General features: G+C 38.2%; 2 protein-coding genes across 5 annotated transcripts in view; both read left to right on the top strand.

Moving 5' to 3' along the window:
* On the top strand, positions 1-18,545 carry LOC127439969 (ras-like protein family member 10B). Its single transcript, XM_051696295.1, has 3 exons — positions 1-799; positions 11,175-11,299; positions 15,182-18,545. Exons 1-3 carry the CDS (start codon positions 584-586, stop codon positions 15,450-15,452), a joined length of 612 nt encoding a protein of 203 aa, XP_051552255.1. The 5' UTR covers positions 1-583; the 3' UTR covers positions 15,453-18,545.
* A 1,439-nt stretch (positions 18,546-19,984) lies between these two features.
* The window catches only part of LOC127439957 (oxysterol-binding protein 2-like), a 139,633-nt gene continuing 132,429 nt past the window's right edge, over positions 19,985-27,188 (top strand). For 3 of the 4 annotated variants that reach the window (XM_051696272.1, XM_051696274.1, XM_051696273.1), the window contains exon 1: positions 19,985-20,372. In XM_051696272.1, the coding sequence (XP_051552232.1) occupies positions 20,077-20,372 (296 nt within the window). In that variant the 5' untranslated portion in view covers positions 19,985-20,076. The remainder of the gene's footprint in view (positions 20,373-27,188) is intronic. The other variant, XM_051696275.1, reaches the window with a different exon arrangement.

The raw sequence follows: 27,188 nt of genomic DNA on the forward strand, positions 1-27,188 counted from the left end.
TTATGTCATGACCGTTTCTTAAAGCATCCAGCTTCAACGATGTGTGCGAATACAGCCCATCTACAATCTAACGGAGCTTAACGATGGTACTTTGCGCTTACTGTATTGGGCTTGTGGAGAGGTGCACGGTCAAGTGAGCGCTCGTGCAGCCTGCACTGATTAGATGTTTTGGACAGCTATGAGGGGTTACGGAGAGAACTGGCCAGTTGCAGCGAAGGACACTGTTGGGAAATGACGGGTTCCGAGCACCCGAGCTGTATGTAGAAGCACTGTGGAGCATTGAGCAGTGTTCCCCAATGGAATGCAGAAAAGACTGCGGAACTGCCGCAGTGTATGGGGTTGCTTTGATTCGTTCATTAACGGATGCTACAAACAGTGTATTTCTGCAGAAGAGATAACACAATGTATCTGTAAGCGAATCCCGACGGAAGTCTTATTTGTTTGAAAATCACAAAAGTGTAATCCCTCAGCCAAAGGTAATGTAAGCAAAACCTAAGGCACGCGCTCACAATATTTTGTTTTGATTTTGTTGAGCAGTTTTTCGAGCGTCTTAATCGCTGTCCATGGTCCAGATCCGCACGGGATGGTCGAGACGCTGAGCATTGCCGTCATCGGAGCGCCTGGAGTCGGGAAAACTTCTATCATCCGTCAGTTTATTTACAATGACTTCTCTGAGACTTACACCCCCACCCAAACGCGGTACGTGTACAGACCCTCGGTCATCCTCAACGGTGTTATGTACGAACTGAAGATTTTGGACGTCCCGCCAGTTTCCTCATTTCCTTCGAGCCCGAGTCAGGTACGGTATCTCTACAAAGTGTTCGTATGTGAATATAGTTTGCGTAATACTACAGAAAGTATACCTAGAAAAAGTCAGCCTCCATCACATGTCCAACGTTGGTGTTTTATAGCACAGATTTGTTCAAAATGTAAGTCACGTGCTTCGAGCGCGCGAGCGAATGATTCTCGTGTGAAAAATAAACGTGTCTGTCTTCATAGGTACTCAAGCAGCAAACGTTTGTTTCTTTGAGACTAAATCAGTATAACTGAGGTAAGTTAAGTTTTCAGTCTCTAAAAGTGAGTAATAGACATGAAAACCGAGTTTACTTTAATTATTAAATTATTACATTTTCTGTCAGAAATGCGGTTCTTTTTCACTCTAGTGATAGCTTTGCTACCGTGCACCTAAAATTATTGTCCCATACTATTAAGGACCAAGAGTGGTTGTTCTGTTTTACTGGGACACTTCGTTTCTTAGTCCACCTGTTTGACCTTGCGCAAACAACCCGTCTTCGTCATGCTATTATTTAAATTAACACTTTATGAATATACTTCCCAGTAAAATTGCAACATCCTTTTGTTGTTGTCGCGAACTAGTAGTAGGTCTCTAAATCGAACTGAATCTGTTTCCTCAGTGAAAGTAGAGATTCTCTGTGCATTGCTTCAGGAGAGAGGGGCTTTCCTCCAGAAAAAAGACCTCATTTTGGAGTAGTTGCTATGGAGACACGGCTTGAATTGAGCATCTGTAAGCGTATTTTCTGTATCCTCCCTATGGCAAATATTTCTCTCTCCACCACCGCTCTCTTCTCTATCACCCCCTCATCTCTCTCTCTCTCTCTCTCACAGACACACACACACACACACACACACACACACACCATTACTCTTCTTCTCATTTTGTGGAACTGTCTTGACATTTAAAACAATCATCAAATTACCAATGTTTTAGAATAATCCAAGACCAGACCCATAAATGATCAGTGCTTTTTAAGGACATACCAAAACTAGACACATCATATTTGCTGTTCTTGCATCCCATTGGTTTTCTGTTAAAATCACCAACATAACCTGTTAGTCACCTGCAGTATGCAATATTGGCAGTGAATTGTCATACGTTTTATGCAGTGGAGCTCAGTCTTGCTCCTCGTGATCTGCCTTTCTGAAGGGTTTAGTTAAACCCCTGCACTCACACACCTGCCTGTCATTTTCGAGTGAACCTGAAAGGCTTGATTAGCTTATTCTGGTGTGTTTAATTAGAATTTTCTAGGCTGATCTCTCATTGAAATCGGAAACAGTAGGTTGGCTTTTCTTTAGCTAAAGAAAAAGTAAGTTTGCCTTTAAGTTTGCCATTGTAAAAAAGAAGGAAAAAGGGAATCTGGATAATAATTTTCATATCCGTTCCAGAGCGGAACTTCAATAAATTGCCCTTGAAGGTCTCTGCGTTGTTCTGTCTTTTCTGAGCGCTGAAGTAAATCAGTTATTGTTAATTCACACATTTAATTCCGTTATTCATTTTATCTGACTCCAATTTTAGATTAATCTGACTCCAATTTTAAGTTGACCTCTAATTTATATTTAAGCTCTAACTAATTTCTGATCATTCTTTTAATTTAACATTTTTAGGTTATTGATTACTCTAAATCCTCTTCTATTCATTGTCCTTTTGATCTTTGGAGACTTACGCCGGCCATTATTAAATTACGTAAACCTCCCGAAAATGGATAGCCAGTTCCATTCTTAGTCAGCGGTTGTAGGGTTAACTAATATCGTCTGGTTTGGCTTTTCTCATAACCAGACGATATTGCCGCTTAGTCACGTACATACAACTTGCTAAGACGGGCGGTGAGCAGTGACAGAGTCTTTAAATGGCTTTCTCCTACCCGGTTGTCCTGAGTGGTTTCTCCTATATTAAAGCTCCAGTATGGTCTACCCTGGTCTATTGAAATTCAAATCCTACCCGGCTGTCCAAGGTGGTTGTCCTACCTGGTTGTCCTGAGTGGTTTAAATTCAAACTGAGAGTCTTTAAATGGCTTCCTCCTATGTTAAAGCTCCAGTAATGATTTCAGAGGAATTCAGAATAAATCAAATAATAACAATTTATTTGTCAGGTAGGATATAAAACATTGTTGCAGAAATTCAAATCAAAGCCAATTTCACATGATCAGAATAAACAAGCATTACTAAAAATAAAAGACAAGTCAAAGAAACATACCTGACAAAACTACATGCTGCGGTACAGCATGGGAGATCTGTATACAGATTCCAAGAGCTTCGTGCCAACTTTCCTTAAATATCTAGACAGAATAAACATTGTGTACCAAATGGTATTATCCTTTGAACAATGAGGATTTGGGGGTGAATGGGTTCTTGACTTCCTGGGGTTTAACCTTGGTAACATACAGGAGATAATTTCAATTGTAGGTCAAGGAGGGGGAGCCACCTCCAGAATTATGCAGTATTTGGCAAAGACCTTATAACTTTGTTACCATTAGTTTTATCAACATGGGAAAGAGACCACTATACCAGTCGCACAGAGACCTCTTAAATGATATCAAACGCATACAGTTGCATTCTTTGTTTTCATGTTATTTGTTATATTTTTTACATATAAATCTTATGTCTTTGTGTTGGTCCAGAGCTGTTGAAGGGGAGAAGGGGAGAGAGAAGGGGGGGCAGCAAGGTGATTTGCAATTTATCACACTGTGGTGATATTCAGGTGTAGATTTCAGCTTTTGTGAGAGAGTTCTATGACGTTGATTCTCGCAGAGTTCTTTGACTTTTACCGGAAATGGCGCCTTTTGGTTGTAGACATTCTGGTGCCAGCCTTACACCATCATGTGATACATTTTGAGAGGTTTGCAAAAGGCAAATGTCATTTGACCAGACTGAATTGTAGACATTTTCTTACCTTATTTACCCTGGCAATACTTAAGAGTAAAGGACTCCCTGCATCGTGACAACTTCACACAGCCTGAAGACCCTCTCCAGACAGAGACCACCAAGGTCGCCCGGGCAACAAGTGATTCAGTTGATTGTTGCCAGGTCCTTTATTTCTGGCTAAGCAGTAGAAGAGTCTTGACACTAGCGAAACCACAATAAGAAAAAATACTGTATATTTACAGACTAGAGAAGAGTTGAGATGTATTTGGTGGAGTTAAAAAAGATGGCTCCTTATGGTGGTGTCATGATTCCCCCAACAGGGAATCAGAAACGTGTTATTGGTTCTGATGGCATGTCAGCAAAATGAACGTGTCTGAGATGTGGCGAGGTGTGGAGGGGGCATTGCTTTCAGTTCTCATAGGACATTTACCTGCAATATACCGCAATCTAATTGAGTCAGAGCCCACTGCAGCTAAGTCAAATGTAGCTCCCTTTAGAGCACAGCATGGAGCATGAAGAGGAGAAAGTCTGTGTGTGTGCATACCTTTTCTATTTAAATGCAGCTGGCTGTTAGACATTATGTTAGTCTTCTTATGGCAGATTCTGTTGTTGGATTATTGTACTTTCATAGTTTTAGGCATGTGTAATGAAAGAAATGTAACCCAAATCAATAGACATGATTTGAAAAGCACCACCAGCAGATCCATAGACTTACAAAGCATTTGTAATAGGTGCAGGAGCTATGAAGCTCAACTCATTTACTGTACATATAACTCTTTCCTGTGATCTAGGACCAGTTTTCATACCTAGATCGCCAGAAAAAGATAATCAGATCAGCTGTGTGTAAGGCATCTGAGATGTGTTGTTAAGGAGCATCAAGTTGTGGCTCAAATAGACAGCGCTATCTTGACAGAGATGTGTTTTAAATTCCAGCTCAAAGTAAACAGCAAACTGGCCTCAGATCAGTGATAGTCAGTCACAGCCAGGGCCTTGGTTAATAGTGTTGTTTCACCAGAGACAATTTTTCTTGAAGGGCTCTTTACAGTGTGAAATAGACTGTTCACCTGTCTGCTGCCTTTGATGTCTCAGCTCATGCATTAGCCAACAGGATAGTCACTAAAAGGGGGTTATTGGCTAGTTAGCTTCAACAGTTTGCCCAGTATAGTCTCATGACATCTCGTAATTATTTATACCAGATGGAGGTATGTTTTTTTTAACCCCATACAGACCAGCAGCATTTCAAATTAATACAATACAGGCATCAAATTTTAACTAACCACCTATCCTACATTTTATTTTTTAGAAAAGAATTGTCTGTGAACTAATTTGCTTTCTCTCTTAATTATTATGTAATTGTTACTCTTATGTGATTACTGCATAATGTTTTATGTTATTAACCTGTAGTACGCTTCCCTCCTCTCATTCCAAACCAGATGTTTTCTTTCTTTACTGGTACACAAAAGTTATTTTCTTAATAAAATCATGGTAAAGTTTAGGGTTTGGCTAAGGAGTTACACTTATGGTTAGGTTTGGGGTTTGAGTTAGGAGTTAAACTCATAAGAACACTCGTTTAAAACCCTGGTGTTTCTCTTTCTTTCATGTTACACAACAGTAATTTTCCTATTAAAACCATGGTTAGGTTAAGGGTTGGGTAATGGGTTAGTCTTTATGGTTAGGTTTGGGTTAGTAGTGAAGCTTAGGTGAAATCATATCAACATTGTTCATTGTATCATTTATATTCTTCTATGGGAGTAAAAGTTGTACATTTTTGTAAGAGCAACTCTAACGATTTCTGACGATTTTGCCATTTTATAGGGAGTTAATGAGGAAATCGCCCCATGCCCCATCGTGGCTCTGTAGCACAATGTGCTGATTGCTGTGTGATAAATCTGCACAGGTCCCCTTAATGTCTTATTGCTCTGAGAAATACACTGGCGGCCAAATGTTTGGAATAATGTACAAATTTTGCTCTTATGGAAAGAAATTGGTACTTTATTCACCAAAGGGGCATTCAGCTGATCACAATGTATAGTCAGGACATTAATAACATGAAAAATTACTATTACAATTTGAATTTTTTTTTCAGAACTTCTTAAACTACTTCAAAGTGATCTGATCAAAAATCCTCCACATGCAGCAATGACAGCTTTGCAGATCCTTGGCATTCTAGCTGTCAGTTTGCCAGATACTCAGGTGACATTTCACCCCACGCTTCCTGTAGCACTTGCCATAGATGTGGCTGTCTTGTCGGGCACTTCTCACACACCTTACAGTCTAGCTGATCCCACAAAAGCTCAATGGGGTTAAGATCCATAACACTCTTTTCCAATTATCTGTTGTCCAATGTCTGTGTTTCTTTGCCCACTGTAACCTTTTCTTTTTGTTTTTCTGTTTCAAAAGTGGCTTTTTCTTTGCAATTCTTCCCATAAGGCCTGCACCCCTGAGTCTTTACTGTTGTACATGAAACTGGTGTTGAGCAGGTAGAATTCAATGAAGCTGTCAGCTGAGGACATGTGAGGCATCTGTTTCTCAAACTAGAGACTCTGATGTACTTATCCTCTTGTTTAGTTGTATTTGGATCTTCCACATCTCTTTCTGTCCTTGTTAGAGCCAGTTGTCCTTTGTCTTTGAAGACTGTAGTGTACACCTTTGTATGAAATCTTCAGTTTTTTTGGCAATTTCAAGCCTTCATTCCTCAAAACAATGATTGACTGATGAGTTTCTAGAGAAAGCTGTTTCTTTTTTGCCATTTTTGACCTAATATTGACCTTAAGACATGCCAGTCTATTGCATACTGTGGTAACTCAAAAACAAACACAAAGGCAAAGTTAAGCTTCATTTAAAGAACCGAATAGCTTTCAACTGTGTTTGATATAATGGCAAGTGTTTTTCTTGAACCAAATTAGCAATTTAGCAGGATTATTCAAGGATACGGTGTTGGAGCGATGGCTGCTGGAAACAGATAAAAAATGACTTTTTTCAAATAGTGATGGTGCTGTTTTTTACACCAGTAATGTCCTAAATATACTTTGTTGAATGCCACTTTGGTGAATAAAAGTACCAATTTCCTTCAGAAATAGCAAAATCTTTACATTATTCCAAACATTTGGCCGCCAGTGTATGTCCTGCATATCATTGTACTATACTGCAATATGCAATATTATCTGGTAAATCCACTGATATTCATTGTATAGACAACTGTGAATAATATCTCTGGCTGCTTGGCAACTTTGGTGAGTGAATGTCGCAGTTTGTTCACATGATGCCATGGCAGATTGAGCAGATCAACAGTCAGCATAATTCAGGATTCCCTTGTACTGCCAACCTCTTTCCTTTTCTTTTGTTTTCTCTCCATTATTGTGACAGAGAGCTCAATGAGACATTCCTCTGTGTTGTCAGCCGTTACTTGATCATATAATGTGTTGAAGGTCCTCAGAATGTGATACAATTCACTTTGCCCAGAGCCATGCACTTCCTCCTGGATTAATGCTGCTGCACACACTGCTAGTTGGGGTGAATGTGCTTGCTGCCCCCTAGAGATTTGGTTATTCCTTTAGCCAGTGAAGCTGGAGAATATTGACTTTTTGTTTTGTTTTTTCTGGTTTGTGATCTCTGTGTCAGCAGGTAGCAAAACAACTGTTTCCCAGTGGCTGTAGGGTTTGTTTTCATTTATTCAGTGATTGTGCTAATGTCACACTGTCAGCTCTCATTTTGGAAAGACTTGAAGACAGTAACTCGTCATTACCTTCTCTTCCTCTCTCATTCTTTGCTTCTCGCTTGTTCACATTTCATTTGTCTTTTTATCTCCTGAATGAGGTTGATTTATTATGTGAATAGCAGGATCATTTAGTTCCTGAAAATCTGATCTCCAGGTCTGATCGCATTTTCCACAAACAGTGATTATAACGTAACCAGTTACGAGTCACATATTTTGTATAAAAGTGTGTGAGGCATGGTGTGAAAGCGCGAGGTGTGTTCTGCGACTGCTAGCGGGTTCTTGAATAACTTACTGTATAACATGCGAGTAAGGACATCCGGTGGAGTTTCTGGTGCCCCCCTAGGGTAAGATGGTGCCCGCCATTGTGGGTGTTGGTGCCCTACGCAGACTGTGTATAGGGAGCTGCTGTACTTTTTGCATGACAGACCTCTTTTTATTCATTTTGAAACACAGCCAGAACCTGGATTGTGCATACATCAGCAACTTACTTGTTGGAATGTAGGTCATTGTTTTTAAATGTTTTAACATCAGATTCTTGTTTTCAAATTTAAAAAGAATCTTTTTTCAACATATTCTCATTCAAAAACATTTCATGAATCATCAACAATTAATTATCAGATTGATGTAGTTATGTACAGTAACTGCACGTGACTTCCCTTTCCACTTGTATTTTAGCCTGACAGTAGTAACACAATTTAATTGTCCAAGCTGTCCATCCAGGACAACATCAAACATGCACATACTGTAGATCAGATCACATTTATCTGTAAAATCATTTGGCAGCTTTCAGCATTTCCTGTTCACTGATTTCTGCTGGCCGTCTTTCAAAATTCCACAGATCTTTTGTTTTAAGCGGTTCCATGCCTGGAGGAGAATGCTGAATTATGAAAGTGAATTTGTATGTGTCCTCTCTTGACTCCAGTCAAAGGGAAGAATAGCAGTGGGTAGACAAAGACAGAGAGCGAAGCTTCTATTTTTAGCTTTCACAGGGATAGCAGCACATCTAAAGCATCAAACAGGCACATTGAGGGAACGTTTATGTAAAAACAGTACTCTGCAGAAGACACTGAAAGCTTTGAGGCTCATGTTTAATTTACGTGAACGTGCCAAAGTTAATGTCCAAAACCGTGGTAAAGAATTGCTTCAAACTACCAATCATCATTGGGCTAGAAAAAGGCATAAAATGTTGAGTTTGTATTTAATAAGGTCTGTGAATGCTCATATTTCCCATTGGAGACAGAGGGGAAGGCATCTGCTTTTGATGTGCAGAAAATTGAAAAGGAAGGAAAATAACAGAAGACAGATGGGTTAAAGGGCATAGACTTCCTGCTTAGAGGCTTCTTATTCAGCAGTTCATGATCGGTTTAAACTAAAACACACACACACACACACACACACACACACACATACACAAACTTTCTACCCCTTTTTTGGAGCTGGCAAGATGGATGAAAATGCAGTAGAAATATCTTGAATCAGCTCAAATATACAGTGGGGTTCAAAAGTCAGAGTCCACATTAAAATCTTAGACTGAAAATCAAATTTAAACCTGCAAATATACATTAAATGTAAGGAATTTTATGTATATTTTGATATGATGTAGAGTGTAATAAATAAGAAATATTTAAGATTTTTCACTGTAAGTTATTAATAAAATAAGCTAATTTGTGACATTGACCATGTCAACTCCAAACGTGCCAAACGTCAGGTTTCCTTGCTTCCACTTGCTTCTTGTGAAGACCACAAGATGCTCTTTAAAACATTGTAAAATAATACTGAAATAACATAGATCATCAGGTTTTGCACAAACTTGTAGAGTCCAAAACAAGTGCATGCTGCCATTCAATTTTGTCAAATTTCCATTAAACCGAATAGAGTAATCATTAAATAGTGATTAATTACATACTTCACATTATGCACAATTCATAATATGTACAGTTTAAGATTTCTCAGTTTAGTTTGACGGAAATTTGTCATACAATAAAAATGCATAAAAAATATTTAAGATTCATGTTCAATATTTTTAATATTTACTAGTTAAAAATCTTAAATATTTAAAAATAATATAAAAAAGAATAAATATTTAAAATTATTTTGCATTTTTTTGAGTGAAGATCCAGGAACACATACAGTACTACTTGGTAAAATCACAGTCACCTGGTAAAATATGATGTACCAAATTTGATACATGATGTAAAATGGATATTGGAATTGATATTCAGTTCATTACATAAAAGCTCTGCTGAGTAGAGACGAGGGGAGGGGAAGGAGGGAGAGAGGAAATGAGGTCAGCATGTCACGGCTGAAGCAATTTGCTCCCTGCCTCATTCAGCTGTTCCCCCATTCAGTGGTGCCATGTAATTACTGTTGGTAAGTCATTACAATTCATTGGCCGCTACCTTATATTCTTTCTACTCTATCAAGCCAACGAGAGTCACAATATGTACTATATGTACCAGCATACAAATGATAACGGTCACACAAGCACACACACACACACACACACACACACCTCTTATTCTTTGCATGTTGTGCCCTCTTTGCTTTGGTTGGAGTAGAGTGCAGATATTAGGAACAAAGAGGATTGGATTTGACATTCATAAACATTTTTTTAACTATTCGCTTGGCTGGTTACTTGTTTATGTCTAATCAAAATCTCATTAAGTTGTGAGCCTTTTTCATGATTACCAGCAGACAACTAGTGGGTTATTAATTGAAGTTTTTTTTTTAAAGCCTAAATGAAACATTTTACAAACATTGCAGTTTGGTCTGATTTTGTTTTTGTCATATAATAATGCTTTTATTATGTTTTGAGGAATGTTCTGGGTTCAATACAAGTGAAGCTCAATTAACAGATTTGTGGCATACTGTATAATGTTGCATACTGTACATAACTCGTCCCTTGTTTTAAAACTAAAAAAGTTACAACAAGGCACTTACAAAGGAAGTGAATGGGGCCAGACCATAAATGCTAAAATGCAAATATTTTTAAAAGTACAGCTAAAATATGTAAACATTATATGTGTTAACATGATTTTAGTGTGATAAAATCGCTAACTAACCTTGTCTGTGTACCGTTATATCCAGTAGCAAGATTACAGGGTTTCGTTGTCATGGCAATGAAGTTGTAAAATTGGATAAAATTTTACACAGATAAAGTTAGTAAGCAATTATATCTGGCAACAGAATATATATATTTTATATTGAAACAGTGTATATTTCGGCCTTTAAAAACTGGCCCTGTTCACTTCCATTGTAAGTGCCTTACTGTAACTGGAATTTTTTCCTTTAAATAAACAAGGGACAAGTCGCAATATTTGTTTGTGGAAATCAACAGTATGCCACAAATGATACTGAATGAGCTTAACTTGTATTGAACCTAGATAATTCCTTTATTTAAAGAAAACCTATAGGTATTTTCACAACATTTCCTCAGCATTATATTTTGGTTGAATAAAATTAAGACATATTTGAAACTAAATTATTTCCTCCTCAGTGTCCCACAGTGGTCTGATTTTTTAATTTCTATTTTTGGTAATCCAAATATGTAAACTGCACAACATATATCTGTTACATTACTTGTTTAATTTGAGGTTTTATGATTTTGTACTACTGTGACACAACCAAAATACAATGCTGTAAAATGTTTTGTGCTCGCTAGAAAGTTATTTGCATAAATACTTTCAATATATGCAAGTGACACATGAATCTACTATAAAAAATTAGCTTGGAGTGCTTATCTGCAGCATTCTCTTGTTTGAAAAAAGTGTTTTTTATGTCTGTTTGTTTCTACCAGGAGTGGCTGGATGCACGGTGTAGAGGAGTCCGCAGTGCAAACGCCTACATTCTGGTGTATGACATCTGCTGTGTGGAGAGCTTTGAGTATGTCAAAATGATCCGACAGCAAATCGTGGAAAACAGGTGTGGTAGATCTCATTCAGAATCTGAAATGAGACACCTCATAGAGCAAAAGAGAACAACCATCCTGTTATTTTATATATTTCTAGTATTGTTCAGAATGGGACCACTGAAACAAATGTTTAACCGAATACACAGTGAGGCACATACTGTAAGTGCTGATTAATGTGATTGTATCAGCTGCTGTGACAAACTACTGAATGCTTTGGATATTTTAATAACAGTCGACCCTTGTTTGCCTGGCTGATGCTGAGATAATTAGATGACATTTGAGAATATGGGTGAGTGACAGCTACAGAGCAGAAACACTGTCAATGTTCGGTCGAGAATAAATAATAGATGTCAGCAAGAAATCTTTTTACATATGCTGTTCTTGTACTCATAGATGAAGCGTGGCATTTTGTACTGTATTTGCATAAAGGTCTGATGTTCACTGAATGAATGGCAGCAAAGGTCTGGAGTCTTCACCCATAAGCCTTTACCCCACCCACAATACCATTCCTCTGTTTTATAAATGCTGTGCACGTTCTTACCGCATGTGCTTTGAAAATATCTCAGCCTAGTGTACTTTCTTAGTGTGGTGTATTCATTCTTGGAACAAAAACAGACCTTATACTGTTCATACTTTTAAAGGGTCAGTTGACCCAAAAATGAAAATAGCTTTTTCTGTGGAACACAAAAGGATATTGTAGGCAGAATGTTATGGACTGACAGCCTCAGCCACCATTCACCTTCACTTTATGCCAAAGAGATGCAATGAAAATGAATGGTGACTGAGGCTAACATTCTGCCTAACATCTTTTGTGTTCACGGAAGAAAGAAACTCATACGGTTTTGGAGCAACATGAGGGTGAGTAAATAGTGGCAGAATTAGCATTTTTGGGTGAACTATCCCTTTCAGATGATAACAGTTTTGAAGCATTTAGATTCGATTAGTAAAAGACTTGATGTTCTGTAATTGTATAAAGAGTGCATGGATATTAATGATGTGTTACAACATTGAATTGCAAACTCCTACTTGATACACATGCAGAGGATGTGTTTAGAAAAGCTTGAAGAATAAGGCAGGAAAGATTTTACAAAAAAGTATTGTGACTAAATGTGGACTTGAAAGGTTTGAGACACAGTGTGTGGCAGAGGGAGGAGTCATACTGAGAAAGGATAGATAAACTGTATGAAAGGGGGATAAATCAGTCTTAAACATGACACAAGCACCTAGACGCAGGCATAAGGGATTGGTGTAGGCTTATGGAGCACAATGCTATGAGTCTGTTTGACTGATTATTCAGCACGAGATTCTGCTTTTGTGCTAATAACACACAGACATACACAACCTGTACAACATTCGCACTCCATACAAAAAACTCCAGAAGAATAACTTGTTTATTATTATTTGCACAGAGAGTAGGCTACTCGTATGGGTCATTATTTAAACGAAAGGTAGAGCAAGCATATGACATGAATTCATCATGAAGCGATGACTTGAAAAATGTTTTAAGTTAAGAAAAAATCTGGAGAGGGAGTCTTCTTCACAAGATCAAGGAAAGTGTCTGATGATTTTATTTGCAATGAAGTAGTCTCAGTGCTGACTTATTTTGAGTTTGATTCGGATGCCGCTTAAAATGATGTTGGCTAGTAAAAAAAGAAAAAAAGAATGTTACAAACTTGGATTAATTTTCAATTAGTTCATTTCTGATCGTACTCTAATAAATAGGTTTTAATCCAAGAATTGTACAACTTAATTTAATATACAGTATGCTTTAAAAATGTAAAATTATTTCAGAAATGAAGACATTCTCCTTGCACATGCCGTATCGTTCAGCCGTATCCACTCCAGTGATATAATATGAATTTGGCCTCAGCCACTGATCTAGAGTCAGCTTTTCTGTTCTCAGTAGTAATACATATTTTAACTGGGGTGGGGAAACTGATCCTAGACCAGTAGTTAAGCCTTGCATTATCCCTGAGTAACAATGGGAAATCTCTTTCAATACCTACAATAGCTATATTCGTTGATAGCCTACACATAAGTGAAAACTTACAATATTTTAGCACCAGTGGAATACTAATTAAATTAATAGCAATTTTTTTCCCTTCAGCTGATTGCACACACACACACACACACACTCACACACACTTATGTGGCTGTGAAGCCCCCTAGACACTGAAACGCCTTCATTCTTTATTATATGTGTGTGACCTTCAAGCACAGTCAAGCACTGAGAAAGGACAGCACATCATGCATGCTCCAGCACACGTTATGAGCTCCGTGCCTTTTTAGAGCCTGACAAGGAGCTTAGAGGCTTTGTGTGTGTGTGTGTGTGTGTGTGTGTGTGTGTGTGTGTGCACGTGTGTGCACATTTGTTTGCTGAAGATAATAGAGTATGAGTCGAGAAAATAAGCAGTGGTGTGAGAGTGCAAACATGAACAAACATTAAGCCCAACATAAATGTCATGTTAGAAATAGATTGATTCCCTTGTGGTGAGTTTGTTTTACTTGCTAATTCCCTCTTAAACCTCTTTTTCTATTGCTCTCCTCACCTATATTTTCCATTTCACCCACCTGCTCCCTCTCCATCTCTCTCTTTCTCTCTCTGAATTTCAGTTTTAGTGTCCTTTTTTTTTGCATTACAAAAACTGTACATTTGTATTGCCAATGCATTTGCATTTGCTGTATACAATGAGCAAAGGTGTTATGTAAAATAAATAATACTAAAAAAACAATAATGGAAGTAAATAAGTATTATTAACAAATAAAATGAAATATTAGTAGCACAAAATAAAAGAATGTTCCAATACAATGAAATATAGTTCAAATGCAGAGTAAACTAAGAAACTAGCAATTAACAAATGAAAAAAATACAGACATGGAAAACCTTTACAATAAGTATAATTCATTAACATTAATAAATGCATAGGTACCATAAAGAAAAAAAAAAATGAACGATTAGTTTCACATTCTTTATTATTCTTGGTTAATGTTAATTTATACAAATACAATTGTTCATTGTATATATATATATATATATATATATATATATATATATATATATAATTTTGTATATGTTGAAATTAACATTAACCAATAATAATAATTTCTGAAAATTTATTGTTTGTGTTAAAGGAATAGTTCACCCAAAAATTTAAATTTTTCATTATTTATACACCTTCAATCCATCTCAGATGTGTATGACTTTCTTTCTTCTGCTGAATACAAATAAAGAGAAGAATATTTCAGCTCTGTACTTCCATACAATGCAAGTGAATGGGTGCCAACATTTTGAAGTTCCAAAAGCATATTCTGTAAAGGCAGCATAAAAGTATAGGACTTAAATATTGATCTGTTTCTCACCCTCACCTATCATATCACTTCTGAAGATATGGATTAAAACACTGGAGTCTTATGGATTACTTTTATGCTGCCTTTATTTTCTTTTTGGAGCTTCAGCATTTTGGTACCCATTCACTTGCATTGTATGGACCTACAGAGCTGAATGAATGAATGAATGTTCCATTTATATAGCGCTTTTTCAGACACTACACTCAAAGCGCTTTACACAGTGAACAGGGGACTCTCCTCAACCTCCACCAGTGTGCAGCACCCACCTGGATGATGCGACGGCAGCAATAGTGCGCCAGTACGCTCACCACACACTAGCTAATGGTGGTGAGGAGAGAGTAGAGTTATAGAGCCAATTTATGGATAGGGATTATTAGGAGCTGAAATATTCTTCTAAAAATCTTTATTTTATATTCAGCAGAAGAAAGTCATACACATTTGAGATGGATTGAGGGTGAGTAAGTGATGAGATAATTTTCATTTTTGGGTGAACTACCCCTTTATTAATAAGACTAAACCTATCAATTTCTCTCTCTCCCCATAAGAGTGGACAGCAGCAGTGAGGTGCCCATCCTGGTGGTGGGCAGTAAGAGGGACCTGCAGCGGCAGCGGTTCACCCAGCGCAGGGCTGTGTCTGTACTAGTGAAGAAGACCTGGAAGTGTGGTTATGTTGAGTGCTCTGCCAAATACAACTGGCACGTGCTTCTGCTCTTCAAAGAGCTCCTGGGAATTGCCGTAGCACGAGGACTTCGTCCAAACCACACCTCTATTCGTCTACAGGGGGCATTGCACAGGAATCACTGTAATGTCATGTGACAGAAAGATACAGGATGTAGCCTTGGCTTAGACACCGTTTGCCCCTCATGGTGGGAGATGACTGTTTATGCTTATTTAGAATCAGTTTGTCTGATCATATTCTTAACTATTTGGTTTAAAATGGCAAAACTGGTCTTAGGTCAGGATTGAAAGTCAACTTACCACCAGGATGAAGCTTTGGTAAATAAGGACAAACTGTCAATCAAAATGGCTGGAATACTAACACCTAGGGGCCTCTGTAACTGATGCTTAAATCTGATGGATTACTGATTTCACTTTTCCCAGCGCACTCCAACCAACAGAAAAATAAAATCCCCAAACTGGAACCAGATAAGGAATTTTTTTATCTTACCAAAGTCTGTCAGGGTAAAAGTAAGATGTTACTGGCTCATATGTCTCCATTAGAGTACAATTCGTCCCTGCTTTTTTTCCTTTTTAAATATACACTCTGTGGGTGCAGGTGTATCCCAGTGTGATAATTATTAACTGTTGCTTGGAAACAGTTTCTTGGTGGAGCACTAAGGAGTGTACTAAGGGCTAGGGCATAATGGTGAGTGAAAGTTTGTGAATCCATACACCTCATTCAGTGAAGTGCCATATTTAATTTTTGATGGGAATGTAAATGAGACTTTGAGGGATAGACTTACGGTCTGTTCAGTGGCATGCACTGTACAGTATATAGCTGCATAAAGTTCCTTAGTATTAGTTCCTAGAGTTTTTTGCCTACTGAAAATGTTTTGGAAAGATGTTTTTTTCTTTCTTCAATATTTCATCAGCTGAATGATGAACACCAACTTAAACAACAGTAAAACAATTTCAAGAGACTAAAAGTTTATCCCTCACAGCCTTATTTGTGTTCTCGTCAAAAAATAAATAAGGTGTTCAGGCGTTATTTTGAATAAGGTCTATTGGAGTTATCTATAGCATTGCTCAAATTTGACCTAAAATATGATCTGATCTTCACCTGTACAGTAATAAAATTTAACATGTTTATAAACATTCTCTGTATCATTAAGTAGCCAAAGTGAAACTTTAGACTAATGGACAGACATTTTGCCATTTTTCCACTCCACTTGCAGGAATCCATTGCATCCTCAATGACTATAAGCTATCCATGGACCCTGCATGGTTCTTATGGCCACGTCCACACTAATCCTGTTAAGTTAGAAAATTCAGTCATTTTCCAGTATGTGATATGTGGTTATGGAGAGCGTTTTCAAAAAACAAAAGGAAAGGAAAAAGCTGTTCTAGAGTGGATGAGAGGTTTAAACGTATACAACGTATTGTGCAATGGAAACATTTTGTGTGGACCTTGCCTATGGAGGCTAAACAGTATGGTATTTCTTCAGCATGGTTAACTGTAGGGATAACATTCTTTTATAGAAGACAATATAGAAGATAAATATTTGTCTTTGTCCACAATATTGTCTTCCAGTAGCTGTCCTTGAAATAGGCAGTACCATTTATTTCTGATGAGCTGTGGATTTCACTTTGGTGTCTTACCATGCACAGCTCTCTTGTTCTATGTTTTGTCCTATGGTGTATTCATGAACAAGGCAATGTAAGAGATGCCTGCAGATCAATGACTGTTAGCCTGGGCTTCTTCATATCCTCAAATATGGTATGGGCACCTCACCCTGTGTGATTTTAATCAAACAACCTCTTCTAGGAATGGTAACAATGGTGTTGAAGTTCTTCCAAGGGTTCAATATCAGCCTGACAGTGTGTTTGTGGAGGCCATAGACAATAACATAGCCCTTTCTAGCCTTATGAACCCACAGAAAGCACTACACTTCATAAACCTGTGTTGTTTAGCACATATGCCAAGACCAAGACAACCTACATCTAAAACTACATTACACCTGACTTTCTTCACCTCATGCCCTTGCAAAATCATGAACAGTATCCATAGCAAACATTCTACCTCCTAGACATTGCTACATTTATGGAATGTGGCACAAAATAAAGTCTTCCTCGATCAGGTGAGAAGTGATGATAAAGCTATAAGAGGTCCTCTGGGGTTTCAGAGATTTTGTGCTGAATCAAGAACACACACATTAGATGCAGAGGAGGGTATCTCCTCCTTTACTGCAGTGAACTGCAGTCTGTATGTTAGTGAATGACTGAGCGGTCTAATTCTTCCTCTCTGGAGCATATCTGAGGAATGCAGAATCCATAAAAGCTGAAGAAGTGCAGTGTCAACAGTGAGATCAGGGTTGATCTGGCAAAGTGAAGGTTGCAGACAATGATTACTTTGTCATAATTTTGTTATTGCAATAACTGCACACCCACCAAGAATGATTTCCCATGACAGAAAAAAAGGTAACAGACATAATGTTGTCATATCAGACAGAGTGTGCAGAGTGGAGTAATTTCCATCTTTGTTAACAAATGCAACTCTCAGAGTCATCTATGCACTTTTACACATCTCTTACATGACTTAAAAGAGCTGAAAAGCTGTAAGCAGATCATTAAAGACATCTTTGAAACTTCTTTATATATATATATATATATATATATATATATATATATATATATATATATATATATATATATATAATAAAAATATTCAATAGAACTAACTTGTGTCTTCTGTCTAATGGAGCTGCATGCTTTAATTGGCAAAAGCAAAATAATTCAGGGGTAAACTGCACTGATGTACCTACATGAGCGAGCACAAGCAGATCTTTGTTATAGTACTTGAGCCTCCTTTTTGTCCTTTGTAAAAATGTTAGTGTAAAATTAGCATGCTTAGCATGTAATTTAACTAAAAAGGGTGTAGAAGGAGCCAGGCTAGTGTCATTAAATTTCAAACAGCACAGAGGGAATCAAACATTTGCATGCCACACAGTGTTAAGTGCTTTGGTTGTGGGCTGAAGAACAGACAACATGTAGCAATGTCAAGTTCTTGTAACTTTGGAATGTGTTCTGTGGTACTGTATTAATGTTCAAAGTTTTAGACTGAAAATTCGGACAAATGCAGAGTATGGATTCTTTTTGGGTAGAATTGTGTGGAATGTTTTAGATTTTAAAGGGCTACCTGCAAATTATAGTTTTTCTTTTTGTAGTCGTATTTTTTCCTCAATAAAAAATGAGCAAACTGTTTCAAATAACGTCTGAGTTGGAGTAATTTTTCGCTTGTGTTTAATATTTCATGTCACTTGATTCTGACATCCCAAACCCGGTGGTGCTGTTACATTTGCAGCTCTGTGGCGCCATCAATTGGTAAGTTCACTCTACAAATGACATTTTCCCGTTCACACCGAACTCTACAGACTATATAGTAAATGTGAACTCATTTAAGCAAAGTTATGTCAGGCCCGTGTGTGGGGTAAATGACCTTCAACATGTTTTAAGGAATAGTTCACCCAAAAATGAAAATTCTCATTTACTCACCCTAATTACATCCCAGATGAAAGTGTATGACTTTCTTTTTTAGATGAATTTTTAAAAGAATATCTCAGATCTGTATGTCAGTACAATGCAAGTGAATAGTGACCATTATTTCGAAGCACCAAAAAGCACATAAAGGCAGAACAAAAGTAATCCATAAGACTTAAGTGATTCAGTCCATATCTTGTGAAGCGATGTAATAGATGTACACCTTCTCATTGGAGTCTCCAGGCACAATCAAGATTTCATGCTCAATTACATTTCCTAGTGCTTGACGCAAGTGCAGAACGCTAGATGGCACTAGGACGTGCAATCAAGCATAAAATCATGATTGCTAAAGAGACAACTGATGTCAAGATTTATAGTGAATAGGAGTTATATTTTGGTCTGTTCTCACCCCAAACAGACTGGATTACTTCAGAAGTCATGGATAAAACCAGCGGAGTCATATGGATTACCTTTATGACCTTTATGTGCTTTTTGGAGCTTCAAAATGTTAGTCACCATTCACTTGCATTATGTGAACCTACAGAGCTGAAATATTCTTCTAAAAATCTTTGTTTTCTGCAGAGGAAAGAGTCTCACACATCTGGGGTGGCATGAAGGTGACAAAATGATGAGATTATTTTTTATTTTTGGGGGTGAACTATTCCTTTAAACGCGTCTCCAGACACCTGCGTCTAGATTTTATTTATTTATTTATTTATTTATTTTCATTTTTTAATGTATTTTATTTTTTAAGCAAAAGGACGCATTCGGTGTGAACGGCCACTAAAGCGCCATTTATTTATTTTTTTGCGATTCAGGGTACTCATTGATGTAGATCAGTGGTAACACTACATTATCCGTGTTTAACATACTACATAAAATTATAATTATTACAATACTAATTTCTACCACTTTTATTATAATTATCAATTATACCAACAAATATAATAAATTACATTGTGTTTGAATGAAAGTGTTGGTATACAGGCTATGCTGAAGTGTATGTGATGATAAGTTACTCCATAAAATTACATTTTGGTCATTGGATTAAGGAACGTATGAAGTGAGAGCAAAAGCAGGCGCTCTCATCTCACGCCAGTGGTCGTCGCTCCAGCTCTCTCACTCACACTGCTCTTCATCTCTCTGTCATCCGTAAGAGAAAGAGGGGAAGTGTTTTTCTCTCCCTGACCCAGACCCTCCTCCGCCGCCAGTCCGTCCATCTCAGCGCATCGGCTGTGAGTTTATGGGGAGAGTGGCCGCTCCCTGCAACGGCCCCGGCAGGATCGTATCCTTTCTCAACGCGGTTCCGTGTTTACCCTGTAAACAGCAGCGGCGGCGGCATCAGTCTGCGGCAGTGGACCGGAGCAGGAGCAAGACGATGAGCGAGCAGGGCAAGAGTGCCGCGTCCACAACAGCGAGCGGGACACCATCCCCGGGCTCGGACACCTACAAAGGCTGGCTCTTTAAATGGACTAACTATATCAAAGGTTACCAGCGCAGATGGTTTGTGCTCAGCAATGGACTGTTGTCATATTACAGGTATTTACGCACCATCCCAGATGCACTCAGTCAAATATATATATATATATAATTTTTTTCTCTCTCTCTCGTTATAAGCAAGCAAGCATTTGCCGAAAATGTATATATATCAATGCGCTTTTCTGTGGCTGATCACTGTAGGGACCTGTCATGTAAACGCAGGTCGTGAGAGCTGTCAAAACACATGCGGACACTCATGCACTTCATGAACGCCTCTATAGTGTGGACAGACTGTAGTCCACCTTTGTTTACCAAACATTTCACCAATGGCTTTTGTACATTTAAAACTTTTGAACCACGTTCCCAAACATGTCAATATGAGCAGACAAACGTCTGTTTCACTCTGACAGTATCAATTAAATGACAGCGGTTTGCTGTTTTGTCATTAGCGCCTCTGCTAGCCCTCATGCTAACGTTAACTGATACTCTCATACAGCTCTCTGACGTTTATAAGAGTCATTGCATTTTAATATTTGACAACCGATTTTTGCGTGTATATGTGGGCGTGTCTTTCAATTTTAGGTCTAATTATTATATCAAATATTTACACGTAGCTTGTTAATATGGTGAACTTGATGACCAGCAATGTAATGGTCTGTATTTCAGCCTCTGACCATATAGATGTGTTAGCCAGCGTTAGCTTAGGCTAGTGTCCACTCAGCAGTCCTGAACATCCCTTACAAACATTTACCTTGGTATCCATTTTCTGTCAGAATACCTCCGTTAAAACAGCTATTGTTACCACATTTTTAATGAATGAAATTGGCAGAATTTGTACATTTTTTACTGTGTTTGAAGGAGATTCCATATTAATTAGTAAAATTGTACTGCAGTAACATTAATTGTAGTGTTATGTTTGCAGAAACTGTGGTTACAATGGTAAAGGGATACCAGTGGTTAACCACACAGTGACAACACACAACCAATAAAATGGATTTCCAACACCCAGATCGTTGTGTAGTTTTTTAGTCAGCATCTCAAATGACAGGGACAGAGATATCTGATGATGAGTATATAAGCACTGATACAGTATCTCTTTAAAATTTAAACATCCTCCACACATCACCTGTGTGCTTGGCTAGTAACACCTGTTGTTCAAGAGGCCCTTGAGCCAGTTGTGGTAATCATGTTTCATCTCTCCCCATGTGTCTGGAAGACAGGTGGATTGCACAAAGTAACTGTCACAAAACCTAATTACTATTGTCTTTTAATTAGTTCATAACTGTATCTAGGTCTGTCTCTCAGAGACTTTTAATTATTTAGTCTTGCAGATATATAACACATTGAAATGTTTAAGTGAATGGTCTTTATGTGACTTAAAGTAGATGACAATAGATATAATAGAAAATATTAATATATTTTAACTGAGCAGCAATGATTAGAATTTTCTGCAAGAATCATGTGTTAGACAAATGTCCCATTGGTGGTGACACTGCAATTTCTGAAAGTTTGCATTACAGAGCCTTGAGATAATCAATCCTTGAACTTTCTAGGATACTGTCTTGCCCCATATCAAGCATGTTGATAATATTGCTTATCTGTTTCCAACAAGTGCATTGTTGGACTTTCTCCCAGTGCCTGAAAGCAGTTCTGTATAGAGCGCAACAGTCTGGTTTCATAAGTTGAAATCTCATGCATTTTCCATAGATGAATTGATTTTGTTCGATAATTTACGAACCTTTAAAGACAGACATACCATGAGTTCCAAGGTTGTTCATCGATGTATATGTTTCTGTTGAAGCCATCAGTCCGTGCTATTTCAACTTCATTGTTTAAAAACCATGTTTAATAGCGGAGTTCCTGGTTAACAAATGCAAACATAGTGGTCCAGCAGAGAAAGATCCACCAGTCAGAGAACTGCGGTAAAGAAAGCCCGCCAAACAAGCCCAGAAGTGATCGCCCGTACCCATGTGTCTTGACGCACTGTGTATGACGCAATTGAGTCGGTCTCCCTTCACCCTCAAACTACTTATATATTTGTATATATCAGAATATTTCACAATAAACTTAAACTATATTGTTTCTATACTTATAATAAACAACCTAAACTCAATAGTTTTATATATTTCCATAATTTTATATTCGATTACATCATTTGCAATGCTTCATGGTATTGTAGTTCATTCCCTCATTAAAGATGTAAAGTACACAGTCTTGTACCTTTGTATTTTTGTCAGATTTTCCAAAATCATTTTTCGCTTCAAAACAAAGTTTGTAATGTTGTGATTCACTTTGGAACTTGCTGGTTTGGTTCGTGGCTTAGAACTCTTTTATGAAGGATATTATGAAAGGTCTATGGAAGAAATGAATGGGAAAATACTTCCTGAACCCAGGCGAAGAGGAGAAGAAAATGCTTTCCATAGCTTTTGTTGTTGATGTCAAAGGCTTTGTGACCAGTCAAACTGTACTGTATTTTGGTGCAAATTCACCTGTAACTTTGTAATGACTACTGTTCATACAATATTTAGCCCACTGGTTGTTCAGTGTGTAGGAACCGTTCGGACTGTATGTTTTCTTGTATTAAAAATGCTAGCCACAGCGCAAAGAATGGAACAGTGTGCAGGTGTCTCAAGATGTTTTTTAAAAGGTAAAGTCTTTTTTTTTTTTTTTTTTTTTTTTTTTTACGTGTAAAAAATGTGGCACAATGGTCAAAGCACAAACATGTTTGGTGCGAACGGCCCTTTGGCACTTTTTTTATTTGTACAATAAACAATTTTGGTACAGTGCTGGGTCCCCACTTGATGTCCAATGTAATACCTGGGTCCTGAAGCAAACCAGTTGAGAACCACTGCGTGCCACTATGTGTGAATGCATATGTTGAATGCATAACCACTATGTGTGAATGCAGTTGTTTTAGCATTCATGCTTTTTAAATTGTGCCTGCCAATACCAGCCAAAGCATGAATGCAGCAAAGCATACTGAAGACATTCAGGCAACTGAATCTGAGTGTATCTGAGAGTCAATAGGTTGTGGAGCACCTCTGTTGTTGTCAGAGCTGTATTGTGCACCAGCAGTGATCTAGAATGAAGTTTATCAGATGATCATGAGGGTCATCATGATAGTGTCACAGAGTAGATCTGTAGTCAAACAGCTATAAGGGCAAAGGCTCTTGTAAGAGCACTGAAGCAATGCCCATCAATCAGTCTCTACCAGACAGCCTCTGTGGGCCTGCTGACTCTTCACACAGTGGGCCACAGGGTTTCCACCTACTCTGGAGAGTTTGAAGAGAAAGCGACACTCTGCTAAATGTGAAAGAGAAGAAGTATATTTCTCTTTGCTCTCCTCTATTATGGTGGAAGGTGATTTCGGTGTTGTTATACTAGATCTGCTGTCATCTGAGAACTTGGGCAATGGTAAGCACCTAGCCAACACAACAAAGTGTCTAGATAACGTGCTGCACTAAGCTCTGCCAAATCAACCTGCCAAATACACAGTGCTGCAGAGCCAGAGAGAACGACAGAGTATGTGTGAATGCATATGTTGGTATATTTATGAATGGGACAAAACGTAATGCTTAATATGACGGTTCTAGGAATGAAAGTCTTGCCATACAGTTAAAAGAGTATGTTGCTTCCAGGGTGTGCTGAGTCACTCCAGCCAGGTCTCCTAAGCAACCAAATTGGTCCGGTTGCTAGGGAGGGTAGAGTCACATGGGGTAACGTCCTCGTGGTTGCTATAATGTGGTTCTCGCTCTCGGTGGGGCGCATGGTGAGTTGTGCGTGGATGCCGTGGAGAATAGCGTGAAGCCTCCACAGGTGCTATGTCTCCGCGGTAACGCACTCAACAAGCCACGTGATAAGATGCGCGGATTGATGGTCTCAGACGCAGAGGCAACTGAGATTCGTCCTCCGCCACCCGGATTGAGGCGAGTCACTACGCCACCACGAGGACTTAAAGCGCATTGGGAATTGGGCATTAAAAATTGGGGAGAAAAGGGGAGGATAAAAAGACAAAACAAAGAATATGTTGCCTGTTCATTTTCTAATAGTTGGTAGTCTTACACCTAACTCATGTCATTTGTTGAGCCAGTGCTGTTCTATCAGACTGGTCAGGATACTCAAAATCATGATTGTGATAACGAATCATGATTAACGAAAAAATTACTTTAAGATCCCAATAATGACATTAGGGCATGATTTGTAGTTGAAATGCTTTCCTATACCAGTGGTTCCCTACTGCAGCATGGCTGCAAAAGAGGAGATTGATCTGACTGTATTTTATGCCTTTATTTTTATTAGTCCATTAGTGTTCAGTATACTGCGAGTCAAGTGAACAGAAACACTTGTACAACTCTTTCAGCCAAATCTGCTTCATGCTGCCAAATGTGCAGAATTACAACATCCTACAGCACTTAAATGCAGAGAGCAGAAGCCTTTGACTCAGTGGGTGGTGCATGTTTCAGCAATTTCTTCTTTTCAGCTGATATCATTCCAGTCAGCCCCAAATGGTCATTTTATGAGAAATGCACACACTTGTCTTAAAAGTTGCCCTATGTTTTTGTGCCACTTGCGGAATTTAAAAATTGTTGTTTCCAAACAAGTTTCCCAAAGACTGTTACAGCTTCTTCCACCTCGCTCCCCGATCTCTGTTTTAACAACATTGGCTCAACCAGTGTCGTGAGCTTTGCTGGGACTACCTGTTTGTCCAAACATGAACGACAGGGGAGTGTATGAAATTTGATTAAAATGAAAAACAGGATTATTTTTCCAATTCTGTTTGGTGCTGTTAATGGCACAGAAATTACACACTTTACTTTTAAACTGGAATATGAGAAAGTATTTTATCATAGAACAAACTGCACAAAGCCCCTTTAAATCACTGACCAAGGATATCTAGTGCTAGTGCTAACTCTATCCTCATCCTTTCATTCTGTACTCTTGTGTCCCAATGGTCTTGGAGAGTATCTCTGAGTTGACGTTTGTGTGATTGCCTTAGGGTTGTATTTGTGGTATCCACCACTGCTGCTGATCTTTCTCTATACTCACATACATGCTTTCTCTTTTTTCTCTCTCTTTCCCACTCTGGTTGCTGATTTCAATCGGCTGGACGAAACATATCTTGCTATCAGAACAGTCTGGAATGATGCTTACTGAGACAGCCATTGATCGCTCTTCCTTGTGTGCACTTTAGAAAAACTCACCTCCCAATAGGACATTTACACTGATGCAGCCTGTGAAGGAAAAATCGAAGCTTTCAGGATGTGCCTAAGATGTGTTCTGCTGATGTGTTCGTTTTACAGAGAGCAATAGAAAACAGAGTCCCCCCTGCCCCCTCCACACTGTTAGAACCTGTAAAAGTGTAATGGACTGCGTAAATGCAGTGTTTGCACTCGGTCACCGCATCTCCCCCACCACTTCTCCTCCCTATGAGTCACATATCTTTTCTTCACATTTTTCCTTCTTACAAACTTCCTCTTTGTCTGGTTCCTTCTCTGCATGTTTGATTTCTTAATTGACTTTTCCTCCTGCCTTTAATGTGCTCTGGCGTGCTTATTGCACTCAGCTTCAGTGGGACGCTGCTTTAGCTGGCAAATGAAGATTAGACTTTATTAGTAAAGGAGGCTGAGGGAAAGCCTGTAAACCTGCCTATATCTCATTGTAGGGACACACAGTATAGTAGTGACCATATCGGAATCTGTATATAAATTATCGGTATCGGCTTAATTTGGCCGATATTGAAATCAAAGAATATTAGACCTCTTTCCAGTTTAAACTGCATATTCATTTTATAAGCCAGGTTTCAAAAGTACTAAACAACTATTAACTTTTTTATTTTTTTTTTTATTTTTTTTTATTTTTTATTTTTTGCTGTACATTAAAATATTTTGTTTAAATCTTGATAAAACATTAACCTTTAAAACTTCATCTGTTCGGGAGAACATTTCACTCGTGTTTAGCGCCACACAGTGGACATTTCACTTCGGAACTGCCCTGAGACGTGTAATGAACCACATAATTTAATTTTGCAACAAGGTTGCCACAGTCACGCAAGGTTCTTTGCATGGGAGGAGGCACTCACAAATGTCGATGTCAGAGCACCCAGCCCCTTGAGACATAGAGAAAGATAAAAAAAATTCAAAATAAACTTTGAAGAACGTTAATGTTGTTGGTTTTGTGAGTTGTTTTCTTAGGTTTGCTGCCAAACCGTGCTGTTGAGCAGATGGATAAATTCAATAAAGTTCATAATTAATATTTGCTCAGATTCAATTATTTTTATTGTCATTATTATTTCCATCATTATCATTGCTGGTTTATTAGTTATTATTATAATTAATAGTTGCCCAACAACAACAACAACAATAATTCAGCAAATAGGGAGTAGAAATTCATAGATTTAAATATGATGGCGAATGTACACATTTAATTACAAAAGCCTTTTGTTTATATATATATATATATATATATATATATATATATATATATATATATATATATATATACACTATATTGCCAAAAGTATTCGCTCACCTGCCTTTAGACGCATATGAACTTAAGTGACATCCCATTCTTAATCCATAGGGTTTAATATGACGTCGGCCCACCCTTTGCAGCTATAACAGCTTCAGCTATTCTGGGAAGGCTTTCCACAAGGTTTAAGAGTGTGTTTATGGGAATTTTTGACCATTCTTCCAGAAGCGCATTTGTGAGGTCAGACACTGATGTTGGACGAGAAGGCCTGGCTCGCAGTCTTCGCTCTAATTCATCCCAAAGGTGCTCTATCGGGTTGAGGTCAGGACTCTGTGCAGGCCAGTCAAGTTCTTCCACACCAAACTCGCTCATCCATGTCTTTATGGACCTTGCTTTGTGCGCTGGTGC

Source organism: Myxocyprinus asiaticus, chromosome 4 (genome assembly GCF_019703515.2).
Source record: "Myxocyprinus asiaticus isolate MX2 ecotype Aquarium Trade chromosome 4, UBuf_Myxa_2, whole genome shotgun sequence".
NCBI lineage: Eukaryota > Metazoa > Chordata > Actinopteri > Cypriniformes > Catostomidae > Myxocyprinus > Myxocyprinus asiaticus.

Bases quoted from the DNA above. Each gene is read 5' to 3' on its own strand.
- LOC127439969 (XM_051696295.1), top strand. From the start codon at position 584: ATGGTCGAGACGCTGAGCATTGCCGTCATCGGAGCGCCTGGAGTCGGG. The intron at 800-11,174 runs GTACGGTATCTC...TGTTTCTACCAG, and splicing joins TTCCTTCGAGCCCGAGTCAG to GAGTGGCTGGATGCACGGTG. The intron at 11,300-15,181 runs GTGTGGTAGATC...TCTCCCCATAAG, and splicing joins CAGCAAATCGTGGAAAACAG to AGTGGACAGCAGCAGTGAGG.